This window comes from Adelges cooleyi, unplaced genomic scaffold (genome assembly GCF_023614345.1).
Source record: "Adelges cooleyi isolate 19-005CV unplaced genomic scaffold, UGA_ACOO_1.1 ACOO_flye_CR_arks_rails_tigmint_CR_PRNA_1, whole genome shotgun sequence".
In the NCBI taxonomy this organism is placed as follows: Eukaryota; Metazoa; Arthropoda; class Insecta; order Hemiptera; family Adelgidae; genus Adelges; species Adelges cooleyi.
The window spans coordinates 5,704,025-5,725,423 of NW_026095751.1; the positions used below are offsets into that span (position 1 = coordinate 5,704,025).

The 21,399-nt window shown below is 31.1% G+C and overlaps 2 protein-coding genes across 20 annotated transcripts in view; one reads left to right on the plus strand and one right to left on the minus strand.

Moving 5' to 3' along the window:
* Positions 1-291: 291 nt before the first annotated feature.
* Positions 292-4,452, minus strand: LOC126833987 (ADP-ribosylation factor-like protein 13B). Its single transcript, XM_050565624.1, has 8 exons — positions 4,326-4,452; positions 3,304-3,374; positions 2,521-2,654; positions 2,331-2,446; positions 2,074-2,262; positions 1,782-1,992; positions 577-991; positions 292-515 (listed from the first exon to the last, which is right to left on the minus strand). Exons 1-8 carry the CDS (start codon positions 4,385-4,387, stop codon positions 385-387), a joined length of 1,329 nt encoding a protein of 442 aa, XP_050421581.1. The 5' UTR covers positions 4,388-4,452; the 3' UTR covers positions 292-384.
* An 8,111-nt stretch (positions 4,453-12,563) lies between these two features.
* LOC126836524 (microtubule-associated protein futsch-like) overlaps positions 12,564-21,399 on the plus strand; it is a 28,742-nt gene continuing 19,906 nt past the window's right edge. For all 19 annotated transcript variants that reach the window (XM_050570103.1, XM_050570118.1, XM_050570172.1 and 16 more), the window contains exons 1-2: positions 12,564-12,661; positions 14,575-14,747. In XM_050570103.1, the coding sequence (XP_050426060.1) occupies positions 14,630-14,747 (118 nt within the window). In that variant the 5' untranslated portion in view covers positions 12,564-12,661; positions 14,575-14,629. The remainder of the gene's footprint in view (positions 12,662-14,574; positions 14,748-21,399) is intronic.

The following is a 21,399-nucleotide window of genomic DNA, read 5'->3' on the forward strand; positions in this document are numbered from 1 at the left end:
TAACATAAAACATAATTGTGGCAAAGAATTTTACAGTAATTAACCGTAGACTTCATGGCATTTTGTGTTGATCAAATAAACATTGTTATTTAATAGGTATATATGTATCGTGTACTAATAATAAAGAAATAGATACTTTTCCTGAAGCCTAATATTGGTTACACCGTAGATAAGTAACGATTGATAAATTAAAAAAATGCTAAATTAAATCAATTCAGTTTCAATAGCCAAGTGCGAAATATGTTTGTATTTACATAGTAAAATATATCATATAGATAGTATAAAAACGACATAAAACATACCAATATCATTTAAAATATAAAATAATCAAAACAATAAATCACTCAATCGGGCATAATTACAGTACAACATTCATCAGTGTTCTCACATGTGACTGGAAATTTCTGGTAGTCGAGTGGCCGTTTCAGTCATTTGAAGATTCTGCCGACGGACTACGACTTCAGGCTCATTAAGAGTTTTTTCGAGGGTTGTTCCAGCCCCCGGACCTTTAAAATCTACAGAAAACCAACAACAATTTATTACCGTAAAGCACGACTCAGTTTTTGGTCGACTTACTTTTTTTTAAAGACCGTGCACTTGACGGTCGTCTGTGCACCGAAGTCGACGACTTCCCACCTGCCGAATTCGACCTGCTAAAGACGGACCTTTTCATTTTAGCAGTGAACGATTCCTCCTTTGGCAACCTGTCGCTTCCGACCACAGCTGGTGCCACGTGTAAAGACGACGTGCTGGCTTCTCCTTGTCCGCGTTCGCTTTCTTTGGAAAGAGCCCTAAATAGCGGCGACCTCGAACGGCCCGGCCGCGGTCCCGGTTCTGGACTACGGGCAGAAGCTGATTGAACGACAGCTGGTTTGACTTTGTTTCGGAAAGCAACAGGTGCCGGTTCGGGTGTTTCTTCTCTTAGAGGGATGATGAAAGAAGTACTCCCCATGTCTTCAGCGGGGTTTTGTGTTTTCGATTCAAAACTATCCTAGACACACGCATTATGCGTTGTTATATACTAATGAGAATTTTTTTTTGTTTCAAACAAAGTTGAGCATTTTTCTAATGATTAAATAATACATGATTCGAATCGATGGTTATTTGTAGTTTAAGTACCTAATGTTTTAAAATGTCTGCGGTCAGTTTCTGCACTGCAAAATGTGTATATTTACATTAACCCTAAACTAAGCTATTTATCTGAATGTGATTTGACCAAAAAACATTTATAGGCACAATTTGAAACTATTAGTTGGACGTGCTAAAAATATTAACATAAATCTATTCGAATGAAATATGTAATAATATAATTATATAATATCTTTATAATTCAATTGACTAAATACTTTATTCCTTTTATTTGTTTTTATTAAATTTAGCTAAATTTTGGTTTCAAACTCTTTTTTTTTTTTTAATTATCATCTTATTCAAGCACGCGTGTAGTTAAAAAACTGGGTTATTTACCTAAGCGTTTAAGTAATTTTTTAGGTATTCGCCTACCAACTTTATTGCAATCACGAAATCAAAAAAATAAAAGACTGCTCATATAGACTACAAGTAGTTTTTATGTGAAAACTAATAGTCAGCAAATTCTCTTTACATGCTCTTGTTGAATCTGCGATCTGCCATTTATTTAATTTTTTAAAAAAAAAGTACTACAGCGCCGGAATGCTGACTGCTGGTAAAATTTGAAATCATATCAACAAAGCCAGCCACCAATTGCATAATATCATAATGTTGTTAAAAGGGTTTTGTGTAAAATGTAATAACACACAACTTACTATGACTCTGGTTATATGTCTGAAAGGATTTCGTTTAGTCGACCTCCGATGAGGAGCGTTAAACGATAGCAAATAAGAGTCGTTCGAAGTCTCTTGTTTTTTTTTCCATTCCTGTATTTTCCTATCCACGTCCGCCTTGTAATGGGCCACGTCTTGCGTCACGCGAGCGTTTAAAGCGCTGTATTGTTTAACTATTTGCGATACCAGCCAGCTTTATCGACAGAGACACACGCGTTTAACTGGGTATTAAATACACATAATATACTTTTGACGAATATCGTGGACTATTTACTTAAAACCACTATCGATGCAGGGATCGACGAAAGCGGCACTGCAATAGTGGATCGGTGCCATGTGTAGAGCAGTGCACGTTTCCACTAGAGTTGGACATTTGTTTATGTTCACCACGGCTTCCACGTTCAACCGGTCGACAATATCCAATTCGTCCAAAGCCCCGTGCTTGTCTTGTTTGTTGCCTAATCTAATCGCGGACAATATGGTGGTTTTTTTTAATGCTCCAAATTCGAGGTCGGTAAAATGCGCACTTACAGCAGCACGGGTTTTCCGGCTATTTTGTCGTGCTTCAACACATTTGTGAACACATCCCTGCACTCGTCTAGCCGCCGGTGATCCGTCGAATCCACCACGAAGACGACGCCGTGCACCTGTAAAATCACACAGATTTTGTCGTTAGATAACATAATATTATATCGTTTTATGTAAGCCCGCCATTATGTACGTCGGCAAAATATTGGTTCCATATATCACGTATCTGTTTGTGACCGCCTAGGTCGTAAATGGTAATGTCGTTGTCCCGGTGACGGAACGAGGAAGACGAAAATCCGATTGTAGGAAGAACATTTTTTTGTTTTTCTAAAACATGCAATGAGACTACATTATGAACGACATTATAAACGAACACGTATATAGTACAGTGAAGTCGGGTAACTGCAACTTTTAATTGAACTATTTGCCTATCCAATGTTGAAACGTTTTAACGTTAAATTAAAAAAAAATCTAGGCATTTTTGAGTGAAATTTTTGTAGTTGCGTTTGCCCCATACCCCAATTAATTGCAGTTACCCCATTTCACCATATTTTCTTTGAGTGTTTGAACTTTGAATAGAGAGGAATGTATTCTATTTTGGGTATCTAATAAATGTGAATGCAAATTTGAAAAATTAACCCAATTCCAAAATTGTATTCTTAAACATTAATAAATGATATACTTTCTAATAGGCACGACAATCTAGACAGTGTTCAATCTCCAATTTAGGTAAAATTATTGGATCTACTTGGCTAAATAAGTACGTTGACCACATTTAACATTTTTTTTTCTTAGGCTTTAGAACGTTTTAATTTGACATCAATCGAATAAAAGCACCATAAAATGAAAAAGCTTTATCACCAATATTATTTAAATAGAATGCAATTGAAAAAAAAATGCAAATGTATTATTTATCTCCAAATAAATATTCCAAACACTGATTTTTTGTATAGTTTATTTTAAATTTAGGCTTTACCTCGTAATATACTTTTGAGAATGCAAGTCTTTCCGGCGTTATCTAGACCGATCAGCAAAACAGTCATTTTTCTAATATAAAAAAAATATAGATACACATTTAATTATTTAAAAAAAATAGCATTATTACTTTCAAAAGAATATATTGAATATTGTCAGTAATAATTTTGCACAAATTACTTTAAGCTGGGAAGTGTTCTGTAATGTTAGTATATCTATATATGTCTAATTATACGACTAATTATGAAAAGGATCTTAAAATTAGTGTTATGATCTCTTAGAGAGTTATTTGACCTGTGATGTTGTGGGAACAAAATACTTGGGAGCATATAATGTCGATTTTAAAAAACATAACTGAAGACTTAATTATAGTATTGTGCATTGTAAAAATTGAGGTAGTATGTCGTTAAAAATAAGCGAAGTTGATAATAGGCATGTTGTGCTATCGTTAGAAGGTCATGGTGAATTGTTAATATTTGACACTTGCCAGAAATAATAATATGAAAGCCTAGGGTATTTTTGCTATTCAGTTTTTTAAATATTAGACAATAAAAATACCTATTATTTAGCATGGTTAATTTATTGAAAAAGTAAATTTTATAATTATACTGAGAGAGGTTAATAAAAAGAAAATAAGTTTTTCACAATAATAGTTATTGTGAAAGTTTACCCCTTTAAAATACTGAACATTGATTTTGTATTTTTTTAACTTATTGTTATTGATCTAGGAAAACATTTTTTTTCTTCAAAATATGTACACGTGAAAAGTCAATATCAAATCAATATAATAAAAATAAGCATTATTAGTATAGTTCTACAACCTATTTCTAATTAGTTGGATATTTTTCGAATTACCCGTACTTTTTAATAATTACGTGGCATTTAATATTGTCAAAATGAAATGTCGATGAAAACAAATGTATATAAATTACATAATTTTGTTATAAAACTATAACAAGCATCATAATAACGTATTTATCATAAGTAGCGCCTTATCAATATGCAATATGCAATATCTGTTACCTGCGTTGCCGTTGGTCTGCGTTTGCACAGTTGACACATTTAAATCGCAAGACGTTGCCCATAACCACGAGCCGTCAAAACATTTTTTTCTATTATCTTTTTAGCATGCCAGCGATGCGACGGGTTATCAATGTAAACGCCGACCTTTTATTATTATGAAAAAAAAAAACACAAATTATGATCCGAACGCGGTATTTTAAAATTGAATATAAATGCTCTATGAAAACGGCACGGCACGGCGCGGCGTGGCCAGCGGTAACGATAACAAACCGTAACCGCGGCAACCGAAACACGGCCAACGGTAATAACAGCGGCGGCCGCGGCTCGACAGCGGCAGCTGTAGCCTCTGCCAGTTGCCCGCACTGGTGGTCCTACGGCCGGCACGGCTCGAGGGCGGGGAAGTGCGACGGCGGCCGCGACTCATCCGCGCGTGTCGTCTGCCCTTTGTCGCAGCCATATTCACCTCCAATGAGATCACCGAGTACCAGGGCCTCAGCCGCTCGAGGCGGCACAATGAGCGCTGCCAGCCGCCGCCACAATCGCCGCAATGTGCGGGCCGTATGTCAAGGCCGACGCGGCGGACGGCAACGGCGTATGTGAGACAACGGCATTGCCGCGTTTACACCAAACGCGTCCCAGTCGTGTGATGACATTGTGTTATCGATTCAATATGACCCCATCGTTACGACGTCAGTTTTTATCGCTGATTCTGATTCATGTTGTTTTTTTAATTAATCGATACTACAACGTTGTACAAATCATATAAATTATTAGTTTCACAATACCTTAATCACTTATTGGAAGGCGGTAATCACATGAGAATATAAAGATTATCATTCACAGAAAAAGTTTTAGGGATATTCTGTGAAAAAACTAACAAAATATTGGAAAACACCCTTGTTTATAACACTACATACTATCCTTCACTATAATTATATGAAAAATAATTCAGTAAACCACTTTAGTAGTAGACTGAGGCTCAGTCTGTTGTGAGCGCCTATCATACTATTGATACCGAATTACAATTCCACTGAAAAGTGTATTATTTTTCGTAGTTAAGGGTATTTTTAAATTATTTCATTGTATAAATATTATAATCCCATGATTTGCTCAGTTTCTTCTCAAATAATTTATGCAGCGCGCAAATTTTTGTTGGTCAATATAATTATTCTTATTTAAAATTCAATATACATAAATCAATTTTTTGCGTAGTGTTTGTAAATTAATATTTAAAAATAACACATCATGATAATGTTCCTCGTGACAACTCGTATCAAAGTTCAAACGATCAATAAATTTGTAATATTTAATATAATGTTGACGCGATTAAATAACATGGCATCGTGCACGCGACGGGTGTGAACGGTTCCTGGCCGCGAGAGCTGGCCATCCGTCCCGGGTCACACTTGGCTGAAGAAATGCGAGCGATTGTACCAGGGTACCAGCCGGCGTCGGGCGTCGACTCGCGGGTCGCGGGCGAGAGAGAAAAAGTGAACCGTTATAATAATAATAATAATAATAATCGCGTCGATACCAGAACAATGTATCGGGTGACGGGCGGCCGCCGCGTCTCAACGTACCACCGTCGGTACGATTTTTTTTCACACCGCAACCGCGTTATTACCACGATTTTCGGGAAATTGGAATCGCCGTTTTCGTGCGTTTTCCGCAATTTTTTTAAACTCACTATCAGGAACCCATGCGTATGTAGCGTGCTGCGACTGTGACGCCACCAGAGTCGGCGCGCTCGGGAAAGCCACCCGACGACCTCTCCTACCGGCATTGCCGCCGGCGGTACACGATTTTCCGCAGTTTTCCACGCCGCCGCATGAAAACGCATTACACCGCATAGGCCGACGCCAACAACCTACGGGCAAGCCGCTAACCGATGCGCGTCACGTGCCGCATGTAATTCGGTGCCAATCACCTCCCCACCGCTTTGTCCGTATCCGATTGTTAATTAATTATTATTATTTGACATATAATACCACACGCTTTTCCTTTGCATCATCCCTCCATTGCCGTTAAGTACATGTACTGCTTTGCGAATTAAAGTAATTACATGCTTTTTCCCATACTCTAAAACATCCATCTGAGTTCCATCACTGGACGTCTCAACTCGCCAAACTATAACCTACGGTTTGGTCTTATAATTCACGTTTACTTAATGTGTCTATGGTTTGAAATCGTTATTCAAACATGTCGCACACAATGGGTTAAGACTTAAAAAGTCGCTTTTTTAAAACTACGTAGAAGAGATTGTATAAAGTTATATAACTAAAAATACAATAAATGGCACACTTAACATTTAGCTAAATAGGTAATCGGTACCTACTTTCCTATTACACTTTGACTATGTTAAACAGATATACTTCATATCCGTAAGTTAAAAATATACCCTTAATGTAAGTTAAATTACTTACATATTATAAAATAATTATTGTTCTATGTACAGTAGGTATAGTTAATTTTTTTGTCGACTAACGACAAACGACAATGCGGCACGGTATAAAATGTGTAAGTTCTTTACTGCGTCATATTTCCATACAACCACATGACATTTTATCTAAAAATAAAATGTATTTCATAATAATTAAAAAGTGTAAAAAAAAAAAAATGTTTTAAATTTATATTATGTAACATGGATCCTTCAATCTCTTTTTATAACAATCCAGATGATTTGTATGTTCTTGAACACATTTTAAGAGAAATTGTCATTGTTACTCTAGATATTACGTCTTTATAAATTGTTTCATACAATTTCAAATCTTTAATAAATTGTACATTTATATAAAGTGCTTTGTTTGGCAGAGGACAGCTGACAGTTGGTTAAATCCATGCTTTAACGTAAAAATTAGTAATAAATACACACATCTTTATTTACGAGTATAATATGCTCCGCTTAAACGGTGTGTATGACTGTATTTGCTGTAGTAGTATCACAACACAATCCTTAAACATCACATAATCCCCATTAAGTTAAGGGGATCAAAAGCTGACGAGCTTTATCAGGCGTCATACAGACTATATTCAAGAAAAAAATTGTTTTAATTTATTTCGACTATGTCAATTTATTAAGAGATTAATTTGTATAAGCTTCAAAGTATAAATACTACATTTTTTTAAATGAGTAAACGCCATTTTGATGGTATTCTGGATCTAAAAGTCTGACAAAATTACGTCTTCTTTAAATGATCCAATCTCAATTCTGAAAAAAAATTCGAGCTTTTTTACTAGTTTACTAAATAATATAGGAAACTGATTTTCATTTAAAAAATTCGGTTTCTTGTAATTAAATTAGAAAAATTTTCAATTTTAATAAACAATTTTTTTACATAAAGAAAGAAAAATATTAAAAAAACAGTTTCCTACATAATATAGTCTAGTAAAGTAGCCAAAGAACAAAGTAAATCTTTACACAATTAAAATCGGACCACCCTAAGTATTTGAAATGTTGTCAGGATTTTTGGTCTAAAACGTCAATAAAACGTCACCCTCAATGATATCATTCAATATTTAAATGGTACATTGTGACCATTATCAATTATAGAGATTCATTTGGTGAAAAAAGGTAATAGCCGGGCCAACTTAGCGCTTTAAAATGGTTGAGGCATAGAATTGTTTGAGGCACACATAAACTAACTTAGTTTTTGCTCCCTGAAAAATTGTCAATTGTGCCTTTATAAGACTGGAAATTAATTTTTTTTAAAACTAATCAATAAGACTAGCATCTGAATAATTATAGCGTCTTTTTTTAGTAAATCTACTGTATATAATATTGTTTTCTATGTTTCAAAATTTCAAAACTAAACCCAACCAATTCTAAAATATAATTAGATAATTTAAAAACTCGCTGGGTTTTCATCTAAAAATGGGTAATCCTCTTAGGAGAAATTTTTTTAGAAAAAACCGAATTAACCAAAAATATAATATAATATAAAATATAAAATCTGTAAATATCCGCCTAAACTGTTCAATATTCTAGAAACGTGCATCTTTCAAAACATATTTTTGTAAAATTAATATAAAAATTGGGCTTGAATATAAATCATATTTACCAATATGATTTAACAATATTGTAATAATTGCACTTGCTGATAACAGCCACACTCGCGTACATGACCTACGGAATGTGAACACGGCCAATGTAACGGAATGTTCGTATGTGAAGGACCAGGGTCCCATGCGGTGCAGTGCTTCGCTTGTACCGTCGCCGGTCGTGCGGCTCTTGCAGCTCGTGGCGGCCGCCGCGCCGGCACCAAAGCAGCACCGGCAGCCTGGGCTCCTGGTTGCCGGCGAAGCCTCCGAGGCGGTCCTGGGCCCGTACGCCGGCCACGCCACGCCCGGTCCATCCGCCCTGGTCTTCCGACACGCCTGTGTAGGCGTTACGAGAGGACGCGTCCCTCGGCACCGTCGAAAGGTCGCGACAGAAGCAAGACACGGGGGCGCGATCTCGGGCGGGGCGAGGGGATAGCCGGGTGGGCGCCCGGGCGATCACTTCAGGGGGAACCGGATTTGCAATCGCACACGACCCCAAAAGTATGTGACTTAAGATGACTGTGATTGAACAGTTTGGACGCGAGTCCAATCAGGATCGTATACGCACGGGCAGACTAAAGGGACTTTTGCTCAAAAGTCCCTTAAGTCTGCCCGTGCATATTATCATATTATCGTATTATTATTGTATTATCAGTTTTGAGAGTCATTATATTGATTTTTAATTTTTGTCATAACTAAAAAAAAAAACATTGAGATACCTGCAAGACAACACAAAACATATTCAGGTATCGTATACTAGAAGACAACGTCACCAGGGAGACAACAAATTTCTTGTTAATTGTTATCAACGATCGCATATTATCCACAATTTCACTTTTTCGCTCACAAATAATATTTGCCCACAATACAAGTATTACTTTAAATTTGGGCATCAGCCAAATTCCAAAATTATACTTACATGGAAAAAGCCACCAACGTCAATATTGAAATACACAACCAACATACTCTTCACCCAAACATTTTTACATACTTACGTAAAAATACAAATTAACAATAATAAGGATAGGTATTGAATAAAATATAACCCAGCTGACCGAAACAGTAATTAACGTGAACAGTGAATAGTGATTAAACAAAGAAGAAGTATTAATTATGATTTATGATGTGTTTCAACTTACCGAATGTTGGTTGTAAAATAAACTAATTTTGTTAGGGTTTTCTCTGTAATCGCGACGTTACATGCTACAAACTTCAAACTTTCTAAGTAGTAAAGGAGTAATAAAGAACTAAAAGCAATAGTCATTTTAAAAATCTTATTTTTATTTTTAAGATAATTAATTTTTTTTTAAATTAAAATTTGTACTAATATTTATTATTTAAATTACACATACTACGCATATAATGCAATATTATAATTTTTAATTTACAATATTGAACCATTAATTGTATTATAAATGATGTCAGTAGTATTGAGCTATAAATATAGAATTTTAATTTGATGAGATTACTTTTTGTAAACTATTTCAAACAGAAATTTTTGAAAAACGATTTTGTATGGCTAAGGTAGTAGATTTATATGTTAGTAGTAAAGAGTTAAAAAATAAGGTTAATGATAGCAATAGTCAATCACATCAATCTAAAAGATAACCACACATTTTTTATAAAATTCAAAGCTCAAAATATTTGTTTAATAAATCTACGTCGTACAGTAAGACTCGTACTACCCACGAGGTAGCGCATTCGGATTTTTTCGTTAACGTTTTTTTTATCTAAAATTATCCTACAAATTAAATCCATGCTTGATGCTACACTAAAATTATGATTAATATAGGTAGGAACACAATAAATTTATAATTGAAATAAATTATTAAATGTTTAGTTCATTAACTAAAAATTAAATTGGCCGAAATATGTATTTAGTTATTTCAATTATAAATCTATTGTGTTATACTATATTAACCATAATTTTAGTTAGTTGAACTATGTATTTTTTCCGTGCAGAATGGAAAGTCGTTAAAATGCTGTACTTATTATAAGAAAATATATATTAAGTAGTCATTTTAAACACATAGTCCTCGTATTTTAGTTTTTAAATAGTTATTAGTGCATCTAGAAAGCGATTTTATAATGTTAATATACGTATTGTGTAAATATTTTATCTGACTGTTCTTAAGTATACTTTACAAAGTATAAATTGCATGTAATACTAGTACATTTTACAATGACATCTTATGTTGTGTTTAAACGATATAGGAGAATTTAAAATTCATTAAATATTTTAAGTTACTGAAATATTCATAAGTATAATTTAGCCGTATGGTCACAGTTTGTCTGCTGTAACAAAACTGAGTGCTTTGTATTTTAACACAAAATATTATAGTCTCTAAAGACTAAAGGCCACCTCAAAATCTGCATAAATTGTGAAAAATAGTTTTAAAAAGTTTTAAAGGGCAACGAATAATATAGTACATTACTTAAACAACAATATTGTGTTTTTTAATTATTGTATTTAACGGTAAAATTGTTATCAAATATCAATATCAATTATTTGTTAAGTAATTTTATTTTGCTTAAATTACATTTGTCAATCAAACAATATAATAAACTGTTTTGATTAGACACAAAATACAATATTACACGACAATTTTTTAATAATGTATAACAAATATATTGTTATAAACAACATTTATTTTCAATCATTACATTACGTTCTTCTCGGGTTAACATTGATTATTGGTCATGTTAAAGCAAAACTTGTATCAGGAGCTTATGAGAAGAATGGTTAATAAAATGATTAATATAAGGCTAACCAACGTCAAGAGCACCGGCATAGGATTGCCTACAGTATAAACTGTCACAATGACTTATTACGCTATTACACCATATTTTGTTTCTTTAGGTTGCTTCTTATGAACTCCTAGTACTTTTAATAGTGTTTGGTAATAGCTTCAAAAATTAGTAGCAGCTGGCATAAAAAATATTGAAACTTAAGTAAAACATGTCAAAGTCAAGACACTTTTCTGGGGAACTGAGCGGGTTTAGCGTAAAAGTACATCTATACAAAATTAAAGGTCAACACATTATCTAACTTTTGACATGTGCAATTTTCGATAAAGTTTTTAGAAACTGAGTTGAGTTGAGCTTTTAGTTTTTTGAAAGCTTATAACTTTGCTAAAAATGTTGTTATCAAAAATCGCCCTTGTCAAAAGTTAGATAAGGTCTAGATCTTTAATTTGGTATAGATGTACTTTTATGCTAAACCTGCTCAGTTCCTCAAAAAAGTGTCTTGACTTGGAAATGTTTACGTGTCGAAAAAAAGTGGGTTGACGCCCTCTTAAATGGTACCGCATATATTTTATAACTTTTCAAATGTTATTAAAGTTTAATGTCTAGGACATGGGAAGGGTGGAGTGAAGTATAATTGTTATATGCGTGCATTAATCAACTGAATTTCTCCTTCTGTCCTAACTTTTATACTATAATAACCTAATAGTTATTTAATAACTGGTATTTACCCCTCAAAATAATTAGTATATATATTTTTAATTTAAAAGCTTAATCAAAATGCACGTTACCATTTAAGTTTCAAACGATTTTATAAAACTAAAACTATTTGGGAGATCAAAAAACAAAACAAAATTAATTATTGATTAATCCTATTAGATTTTGAGTGGATCACTTTAAAAAAACCACCCTGCATATAATATTTGATATCATTTTACAGCTTTCCAATAACGTGACTGAGCCAGTCCGACTCTGTTAGGTTAGGCTATAATATATATTTATATAAAATATCATATTGTTCCACTGGAAGCATATTAAGATTTCTTTTCTTTAAAACGTTGGATTATTAAAATATATTTTGTATATTTTTGATTTTGATGCCAAGCTGAAAGGGTATTTTTTTTTATTAAACATCATATGTTGGACCTATATTGCGCTCAACGAATTTTCTTAAAATACATAAGAAAGCCCATCGTCGACTTCCCTGCCCTCTTCAGCCGGGATGCATAACCGTTTGAATGGCCCAGGAAAATAATATATGTATATATCCTGTAGACGACCGGCGGCTACGGAGACCGGCACCCCACTCATCGTAACAGTGTAGGTTGAATCATGCCCAAACACCACTTCAACCCTTAGCCGGTAGGAAATATCACACCGTTCATTTGGCTACACTGCGGTGCCGACCAATGGTCCCGTACATTATCCGGCCGTAGCTTTCCTATACGCTGTGCTCGAATCCGCAGTCCCTGCCACACTGCAGACACGGATCTTACACAACGGTCGCTCTTACAAATTTTAGAGTCTTTCCTGAGCGTAGGTGCATCGAAAAGGTAAGTTTCTACAATAAATATAGGTACACACGATTTTTCGGAAAAATATTAAAATGTATTTTAACAGCCGACTTAGCTAGAAACAAAAACTATAGTTGTGAAGTCTAAGTACTCATTTTTATATTTGTAAATTTTATCAATTTTTTTGTCTCATTTATTAAACAAAATCGATTACATAATGCGAAAACCCCTAAGAGACATTTCGCCTGTCGTTCCAAATGATTGATTTTATCTTGAAATCGATTTTCTAGTTTATTGGGATTTGGATTTATTCAGCCATATGGTTTCTCCGTTTCAGTAACATCCTTGTCATTAAGGAGTTCAATTTTCCAAGGATACTTTACAAATTTCAAACTGAAAAATAAAATTAATTTTATTGACTGAACATTTTTTAACAGTTTCCGAGCATAATTAATAGTCCTCCATTTTATTTTTCGGTTGGACAATTTACTATATGACAATTATATTAAAACATTAGTATTTTAGAAACAATGTTATTTTATTTTATAGCGGTCTTTATGATTTGTTTTCTATAGTATTAATAAATTGTTGTTATTTAAATATAATTATTTTTATACTACTTTTGTAATTAATTTTAGAGTTCATAAGAATTTAACATATTATTTTCATTTGCGTGTTATATTCGTTTTTTCACTATAAGTGGTGTTGTATATGAACTGTCTAAACAAGTACCTATATAATTTCGTAAAGTAACTTTATTTTTATCATTCTTGTAGAATGTCATGCGAATTGTTTCCAAATATGAAATAACTGAGGTCTGAGTAGGTATAATTAAATTATAGAAAGTTTAAAATGTTAAAAGAATAATTGTTTATTTTATTGTTTATCTCGAATGTCAGGGTTTAAAAATGTATCCAATTATTTATTTGGTTCTGAATTCCATACATCAATTCAAATATTAGTATTTTAAAAGTTTTGTTTATATTTGGTGGAAAACATTACAAGTCTATAGTTTATAATAATGTATTGTGACATTATTATCATTTTTTATTAATATATTATTGTTATACAAATATATTGTATTCATATACATATATACAGTATAGCAAAACAATGTATGAATACAAAATATATAAATATATGTATATTTTTTGTATTTCCATAATATGTTTCTTCAAAAGAAGTTAGCATGCAATGTACTAAACACAATAACTATAAGGTTGGGACAGGCGACAGCCACTATAATTTGTAGATCATGATTTGAGTAATTTTTAAAGATTTAAATTAACTTAAAAAATTAACTAAATTATATTAAATGCATTTAAAATGGGAAGAAAACACGAACATTTCACGTGAAAATATAAATTGTTTTTTTATTATTTTTAAGAGGTTCCCTAATGGCTATTAGGAAAAAAGTGGATTTATTTTGACCATTTATTATTTTTCTGATCTTATTGTATGTTAAACTTGAGGACTTATCAATGTATTTTCTTAATTCTTACAACATTTACCTATCCTTGTAAAGAATTAATCGCATAGGGTTAATCAGTATACTACATCAACAAAAAATCTTTATAATATTAGTTATAATGCAAAAACAGAAAATAGTATTTTTAAATTAACTACATTAATCTACATTTACTTTTTTTTTAATAAACGATCTTAATGTTGCCCATAGCTAATTGTAGATGTTGATTAAAATTAAAATTAGAATCAATGTGTTTTTTGCTATACGTCTAATGTGGGTACAAAACTACCAAAAAAAATAAACCCATGATACTACTTTTATTTTATCCCATAGAAGAAAGGTAGTGCGCAGCACCAATAGGCGACATACTCTCTATGTGACTGCGCAGCCAGGGGTGACGAGTTGTTGTTTTTGCGGACTACCTTTTTTATATGGGATAGAGTATAGTGTTGTTTATTAATCTTTGGTCGTATATTATCATCAGTTTCAGGTGTAACCAGCGCTTTATCAAATGAAGAACTAAGCATCACTTTAAAAAAATGGCTACACCATCGGGTCATGTCGAATCCCTGCTAGCAGGCGGATATCTTTTGATCGTGTTGGCTGAGCCGAGAAGTGCTGAACACAAGTTGGCCATATTAAAAAGGCTCACTAAAGGTAATTTATGAATGAGTTATAATAAAAGAAATCCCTACCAGTTTTATTACAGGCAGTTTAGTAACCTCTAGATGTATTTTGAGAGATTGTAGCATGTGTATGTCAACGTAGGGGTGTCACTGTTTGTCTACGTATGGTGTCTATTTAAAAACAAACTGTTGCCAAATCACTCAGATGTACCAGTTACAAACTTCGAATGAATGCAGATAATATTCATATCATCTGTACTAGCTATTAACGCACTCGTGTATATTAATATTTTAATGAATAATCCATTAAAACAGAAATGGCCCGGCGTAGGTACACCAACAAAAGTAATTATTATTTTGTGAATTATGAACAACCAAATTAATGAGTTTCCGCAGTAAAGTGACTAAGCAAGCTAATTATTAGTTCTGTGAAAATTAAAATTTCATTGTGGGATATGTGAGGATAAATGTTTAAAAGGATTCTGAGTTATACACACCCAATGTGAAAACTAATTAAAACAGACCTAATTATAAGTAACTAATTTTAATTATAAAATAGTACCTACATATCATTACAAATCTTAATTTCTTAAAAGAAAAATGTTTTTTATGCATTAATTTTTCATTTGTTGTCCAACGCAATAGTATTTTAATTATGATGTTATGTAATATATATATATGTATGATTACAATGTTATATATTATACATAATTATCCTAATATTTTTTTTATAATATCTAGTAATTTTTTCGACTAAATTGAATTTACCAAAATATTTACTATAGTTGTTTTTTGAATTATATGTTTTACTAAGTATCCAATTAATTTGAATAGGTGCTCAATTTTTGAACACGTTTGAATGTCACAAGTTTAACATAAAATTAGTGCTCGTTTCCTTTTTGCTAGATAACAACATATCCTGTACAGTAAATGACTACCCCCGTCTGGCTAGCGATCATTATATAAAACAGGAACACGTGTCTCACGGAGTTGCTGCAGTAACTACGGCAATTCGTCCAAATATAAACCCAAGTTACATAAGACCCTTTTGGTTGTAATTTTAAAGATGTATATGAGCCGGAGACAACAAAATGTGTCTGTCAAAAATAGTTGTAAAAATGTAAAACCATTGTACGTTTGTGAGTAAAAAAAAGAACATGGATAGGTAACCTAAAGGACAACAGCTATATTGTATAATACACAAATATGTAATTATGTATTACAGAAATACCGTATGAATTGGAATTAGATAGTTAAATAGGTTTTTTAAACTATCGTATCAATTCAAACTGGGTAATAAGAAGTTTTGTGAAGAATATATCAAATAACTTAGTTATAATCATTGTGCATAAGAACGACCTACTAGCTTTTATTTATGAATATATAGGTACTAACATACACATTCATAGAGTTTAAAGCGTTGCGTTGATTAGATTTTCAAACAGTAATTTAATTTTGGAAAACTGAGATAAAGTATTAAGTACATGGGGTTACCCCCATACCCTTAACACGCAACGCTTGTCCTAAAAATGCGACAACCGCAATACTTAAACACAATTTTAGTAAATTACGAGTAACAGTAATTACAATAATATATAATAAAGTTCGACATTTTTTGGAAGCAAAAACCATTACACTTTGATTTTTTGGGAATTTTCTCGCTGAATTAAATTTTGGTTTAAGATTTTATGTAGCACTATGAACTTTTTTTTAAAAGATTTTGAAAATCGTTTCAATATTTGTAAAAAAATGGTTTATGTTATTGTTCACAAGTGTTGTAACAAAAAATTTAAGTGGATGGTAAAAAAAAAAATGTGAAGTGTTTTTAATTTTAACTATGAGAGCCCGTAATTTTATTATAGTGCTAAAAATTATGTATACTACCAAAAATGTATTTGTATGTATGAGCGTTCTAGTTTTTTGATATAAGTATAGTGAACAAATATATTATGTATAGTTTCTTTAATTTTTTACATTATAACGTCATGTAATATACGGGTTAGCTGCTTTTATAAATGAAATCAGGATGACATACATTTAAAATTAACAATACTCATTGAAAAACAGGAATGTGTTTTAAAGGGTTTTCCCAAAAATGCACTGCGCAAAACCTAAGGTTATATACTAATTTAGAAGAAAAATCCATTAAAATCATTATATTATATTAGCGGACTAATACCTAATGCATACCTATGATGGGGGGAGGGGATAGTTAAATTAATACTAAATGGGTGAACAAAAAAAAAAAAGAATTAAAAACGCGCAATCATTACACAAGTACCTAAAGCAAAAAAAATGTAAAAATAGTATTTGAATTGATTGGAATCACGCCCTTTTGGGCGTAGGTAAATAAAATAATAATAAACCTCATCAGCATAGTAACAATTTAAATATTTTCTTCTTGTAATAATTTAAAACTAGAACGTATGTTTTTACTATATACGAATCTAGTTAAATCTTTATAGTTTCCTAAAATGTATTGTTTAGACCGTCATTTACTTTTTTAGAACTTTTCGGTTGACAAGTTATTTGAAATTCTAAAATAATAAGACACAGTTAATGAAATATTCGTTCAGTAATATTACTCCATTTCTCCTTAAGGTTATAAATATTTTGAAATAATTTAATTTACATTGTTTACATAAATCTTTATTAGGATCAAATACATTTAAATGGGTAATTATTACATTAGATTATAATTATAAATATTCTATTTATTAAAAGAGTAGGTATTACTTATAAGTAGGTTATTGATTTTATTAATTAATAATTTCAGTTAAACTTTCAAAAATAAAATAAAACCTAACTTAAACATTGGAGTGATAATACGTAATAGCTACTATCAATTGTTTACTTACTTTACATTTGTGGAATCCAACCCACTTTAATAGTTTCTTGTACTATGCTCTCACTTTGTAGTATCTATTTTTCCTAATTGTGTACAGAAATTTTGATTACGCCATTACTATTAAAATGTAAGAACATTTAAGTAATACTATATTATTTTTAGGTTTAAGTTGAATATTTAAAAATTTTTGGAAAACTATTAATTAAAAACTAAATTTTGTTGATAAATTTAAAAAAACATTTAATAGTTACTAGATTTTTAAAATAATTTTTTTAAACGAAAATGATTTTGTATGTTAGGTAATTTTAGATCATCCTCAAAGTCATACAATTTTGTTAATATATAACTATTTTTTTTATATTTATTGTTCACAGTTAAAACTAAATGTTTTAACGACGAATAACAAACTTAAGAAAAACATTACCTATAAGGGTGGTCTGGTGTTTTTGCTCCAGTATTCTCTAAAAAAAATCCTCCACCAGGGTAAATGTCAAATTAGTCTTTAAACTTGATAATTCAGCATATACCATTTAACGCACACGCATATACTAAATTGTATATTTTTTACTTACACCCCCTCCCCTCGATACTAGCCTATTTAAATAAGAAATCTTAAAAAATTCAGATTCCTATCTTAACTTTAACTACTCTCTCGTGTTTTTTTTTGGTTTTTTATTTGAATTATATGGAAAAATTTAATTTTTAATTTAGTAAAAATAAAATTTTAAAAGTTGAACTATGAAACTTCAAAATTACTCTCGATTTTTCATGATGAAAATTGTTTTTTTTTTCAAGTTAAAGTCCATTAGAAGTTAAAATTGATATAACTTCATAATTTGCTAAGAAAATGATATCGCGAAACATCAAAAAAATTTCCAAGTGCCATATTTTAGCTTCAAAATTTTTTTTTTAGATTGAAAAAATTATGATAGTTTTCAAATTCCATGTTAATCAAATGCAAAAAAAAATGTATGAGGAAGTATATAGAAGTTAGAGTTGAACCAGGGAACTGCAATTTTGTAGAAATTTTTATTCGAAGACTATCGGTTGAAAGGTTAAAATAAGGTATCATACTATTATATATAGCTATCAAAAAATAATAGTTATCTCTAATATAAAATTATGAAGTATACAATTTTTTTTATAAAAAATAAAATCAAACCTTACTTTTGTTTATATTTAATAAAAATAAGTCTCGACTTTTACATCGGTTATGGCATTTTATAATTTTACTTATATACATTTTTAATTCTTATATTAATAAATAACAATAATAACATCAAAATTAACTAAAATTGCGAGCTTTTATGAAAATTGAATGATTTATCAAAATATAACTGTATGATGAGTATATTTTAAATTACCCGTAATAACTTAAGTATACAAATTAGCATAATTTTTACGAGATATTTTAAAAGTTTGTGGGAAGAAAAAACTATGGTAGTTTTTGTATTCGATAATCAACTTATATTTTTTGTTCATCTATATTCTATCATTAGGGTAAGTCATTAGTGGTAATTTATTAATCGTTTATCTGTGAAACGTATTTTACACCCATCATTTTTGTTAGTTTTTAATGCCTATTTAACTATTATTTATGGCGAGGGTATTAATAATAAAAAATATATATATTATTTCAGACAGTTAAGAACTCATAAAAGTGAAAAGATATATTATGTTGTGTTTTTCATAAATTATGTCGTGACAAAATACATTAATTCTATTAACAATCTCCATTTACTAAACTTTACGCTTATGGATGTAGTAACGTTCTTTTTTGCTGTAGTTCAATTGTATTATTTTATTATTCTTTTAAAGACCTATAAATATGTATTTTTTTTCTCTTAAGGCAATTTTTTTAGTAGAATTTTCGAGAAGAGATGGAGTAGGTCAGGTATCGATTAGGTTGCGGACTCGGTAGTGACGTTACTGAATCGCCGGGCGTGGTCTACCTAACCACCACCCCACATATAGGTTCAACGGAATCAGCTGATGTCCATGAGTTTAACATTACACAATAATTGTGCAAAGGTCAGGTCTAATGGTCTAAACTTAAAAATACGATGGCCTCACTAAATGCTATGAAAATATAAAGTCTAATTGTCCTACATGTAATTTTATTTGCATTATTTTAACAAAATGTATTGAATTTTATCTTAATTAAACATTCATAAATAAAAATGATCAATTTGTATTATTATATTTTTAATCAAAATTTATGTAAACATATTGCCTGCCCATTATATTTGTATAGAGTTTTAGACATTTTTGGCTTGTACCTTGTACCTTATTGGGTCCAAACATTGAGGTACGCAATTATTATTTTTCATAGACATTATTCCTACGCATCGATTTATTACAAACATTTTACAAAAATAGTTAGTAGCCCACAATTCACTTGTACAACACTATTGACTGACAGGTAAAAACGCACTATTGAAAATATTTGGGATGGTGGTGATTGATTGGAAGTTAACAATAGTAGTTTGACTAACAGAGTTTAAAAATAATATTTGATGACTATTAATAAAAGTCAAAACATCATAGATTTGACATGTCCAAAAATTAAAAATCACATGAAAAACGTAAACGATTTTGATTAAGAATACTAAAGATACTCAAGAGGGCACCACGTCGCATCACATTTTTGTCGGGTAAATCATGTCATAAGAGATGCACTTTTTCGATGAGCTGAATTTCGTAGCGTATTGTTTCAGTGTACAAAAGTAATTATAAAAATGTCAAATCTGTTTTAACAGTTATTGAAAAACGCTACGACATAGATAAATTGCTTCTCTGTCCATTGTAAAAATTGTATACATCATGTTACTCATACATTTATATGTTACTCTAAATACCGCTCTCAAATACTTGTCACCAGTAAAAACATTTTTTGTGGATAAATTACGTGTGCTTAGCGTCCACCAAAGTATCAATCATTTTACCTTGTAGCGTTTTGTCGATAATTTGTATGTACTTTATACTTTAATAAACAATAGGATGGCTTAATAGCCTCTTGTGAAAAAAATGTAATCTTACAGGTTTTTCCTATTCTAGACATATTAAAATGTGTTGTTGTTTTTGCCTTCTTAACGAATAAATCGCAAATGACGAAATAAGCAATAAGCACATATATATATATATATATATATATATATATGTGTCTTAACATCAATTAACCTTATTAGATTACCTATCGCTCAAAGCTCATGTTCTGAACTATCTTTATCCTATTTGGCATTCACTGTGTTACTACTATACTGATTCATTTTCAAATGTGCTTTACATTTTTTTGCAGGGCTTTACACCCGAATTATAGATACTCTGGGTATGGATTTTGGTTGAGCGCTTTAAAAATACACACACACACACATAGTATATACAGCTAAGAAATTAGTAGAGCATTTGAATATAACTCATATTTCTCGGATAAATGTCTTTCTAATTATTGATAAATTCTAATTATAAATAATAAATATAGAAATAACATCAGCTTTTATAAGACATAATGTAAATAAGTATTTTAATATTTATGCATTTGTATACTTACTTGGTTTGTGGAATAACTTTATATATCTTCCTAATTATGGTCAATTATTACAGTACTCATATCAAAGTTTTAACTTTGCAGTTGGCGTCTTAATGTGGAAACTTTTAACTTTCCTTAGATTTAATTAATGTAGCTATTTTCATATTTTGTAATATTATTATTTATGATTTATACTTGTAAAAATTGTACATCAAAAATGTCTGTACTCTTGCCTTTTATGGGGTTATATTTCTTTAAATAAAAAATAATATAATTTAATAATAAAATAATATTAAAAATAGTTTT

Excerpts from the sequence above, each read along its gene's own strand:
- LOC126833987 (XM_050565624.1), bottom strand. The coding sequence starts at position 4,387 with ATGGGCAACGTCTTGCGATTTAAATGTGTCAACTGTGCAAACGCAGAC. Across the intron at positions 3,375-4,325 it reads GCAGACCAACGGCAACGCAG|AAAAATGACTGTTTTGCTGA; the intron begins GTAACAGATATT and ends TTTTTATATTAG. Across the intron at positions 992-1,781 it reads GACATATAACCAGAGTCATA|GATAGTTTTGAATCGAAAAC; the intron begins GTAAGTTGTGTG and ends GCGTGTGTCTAG.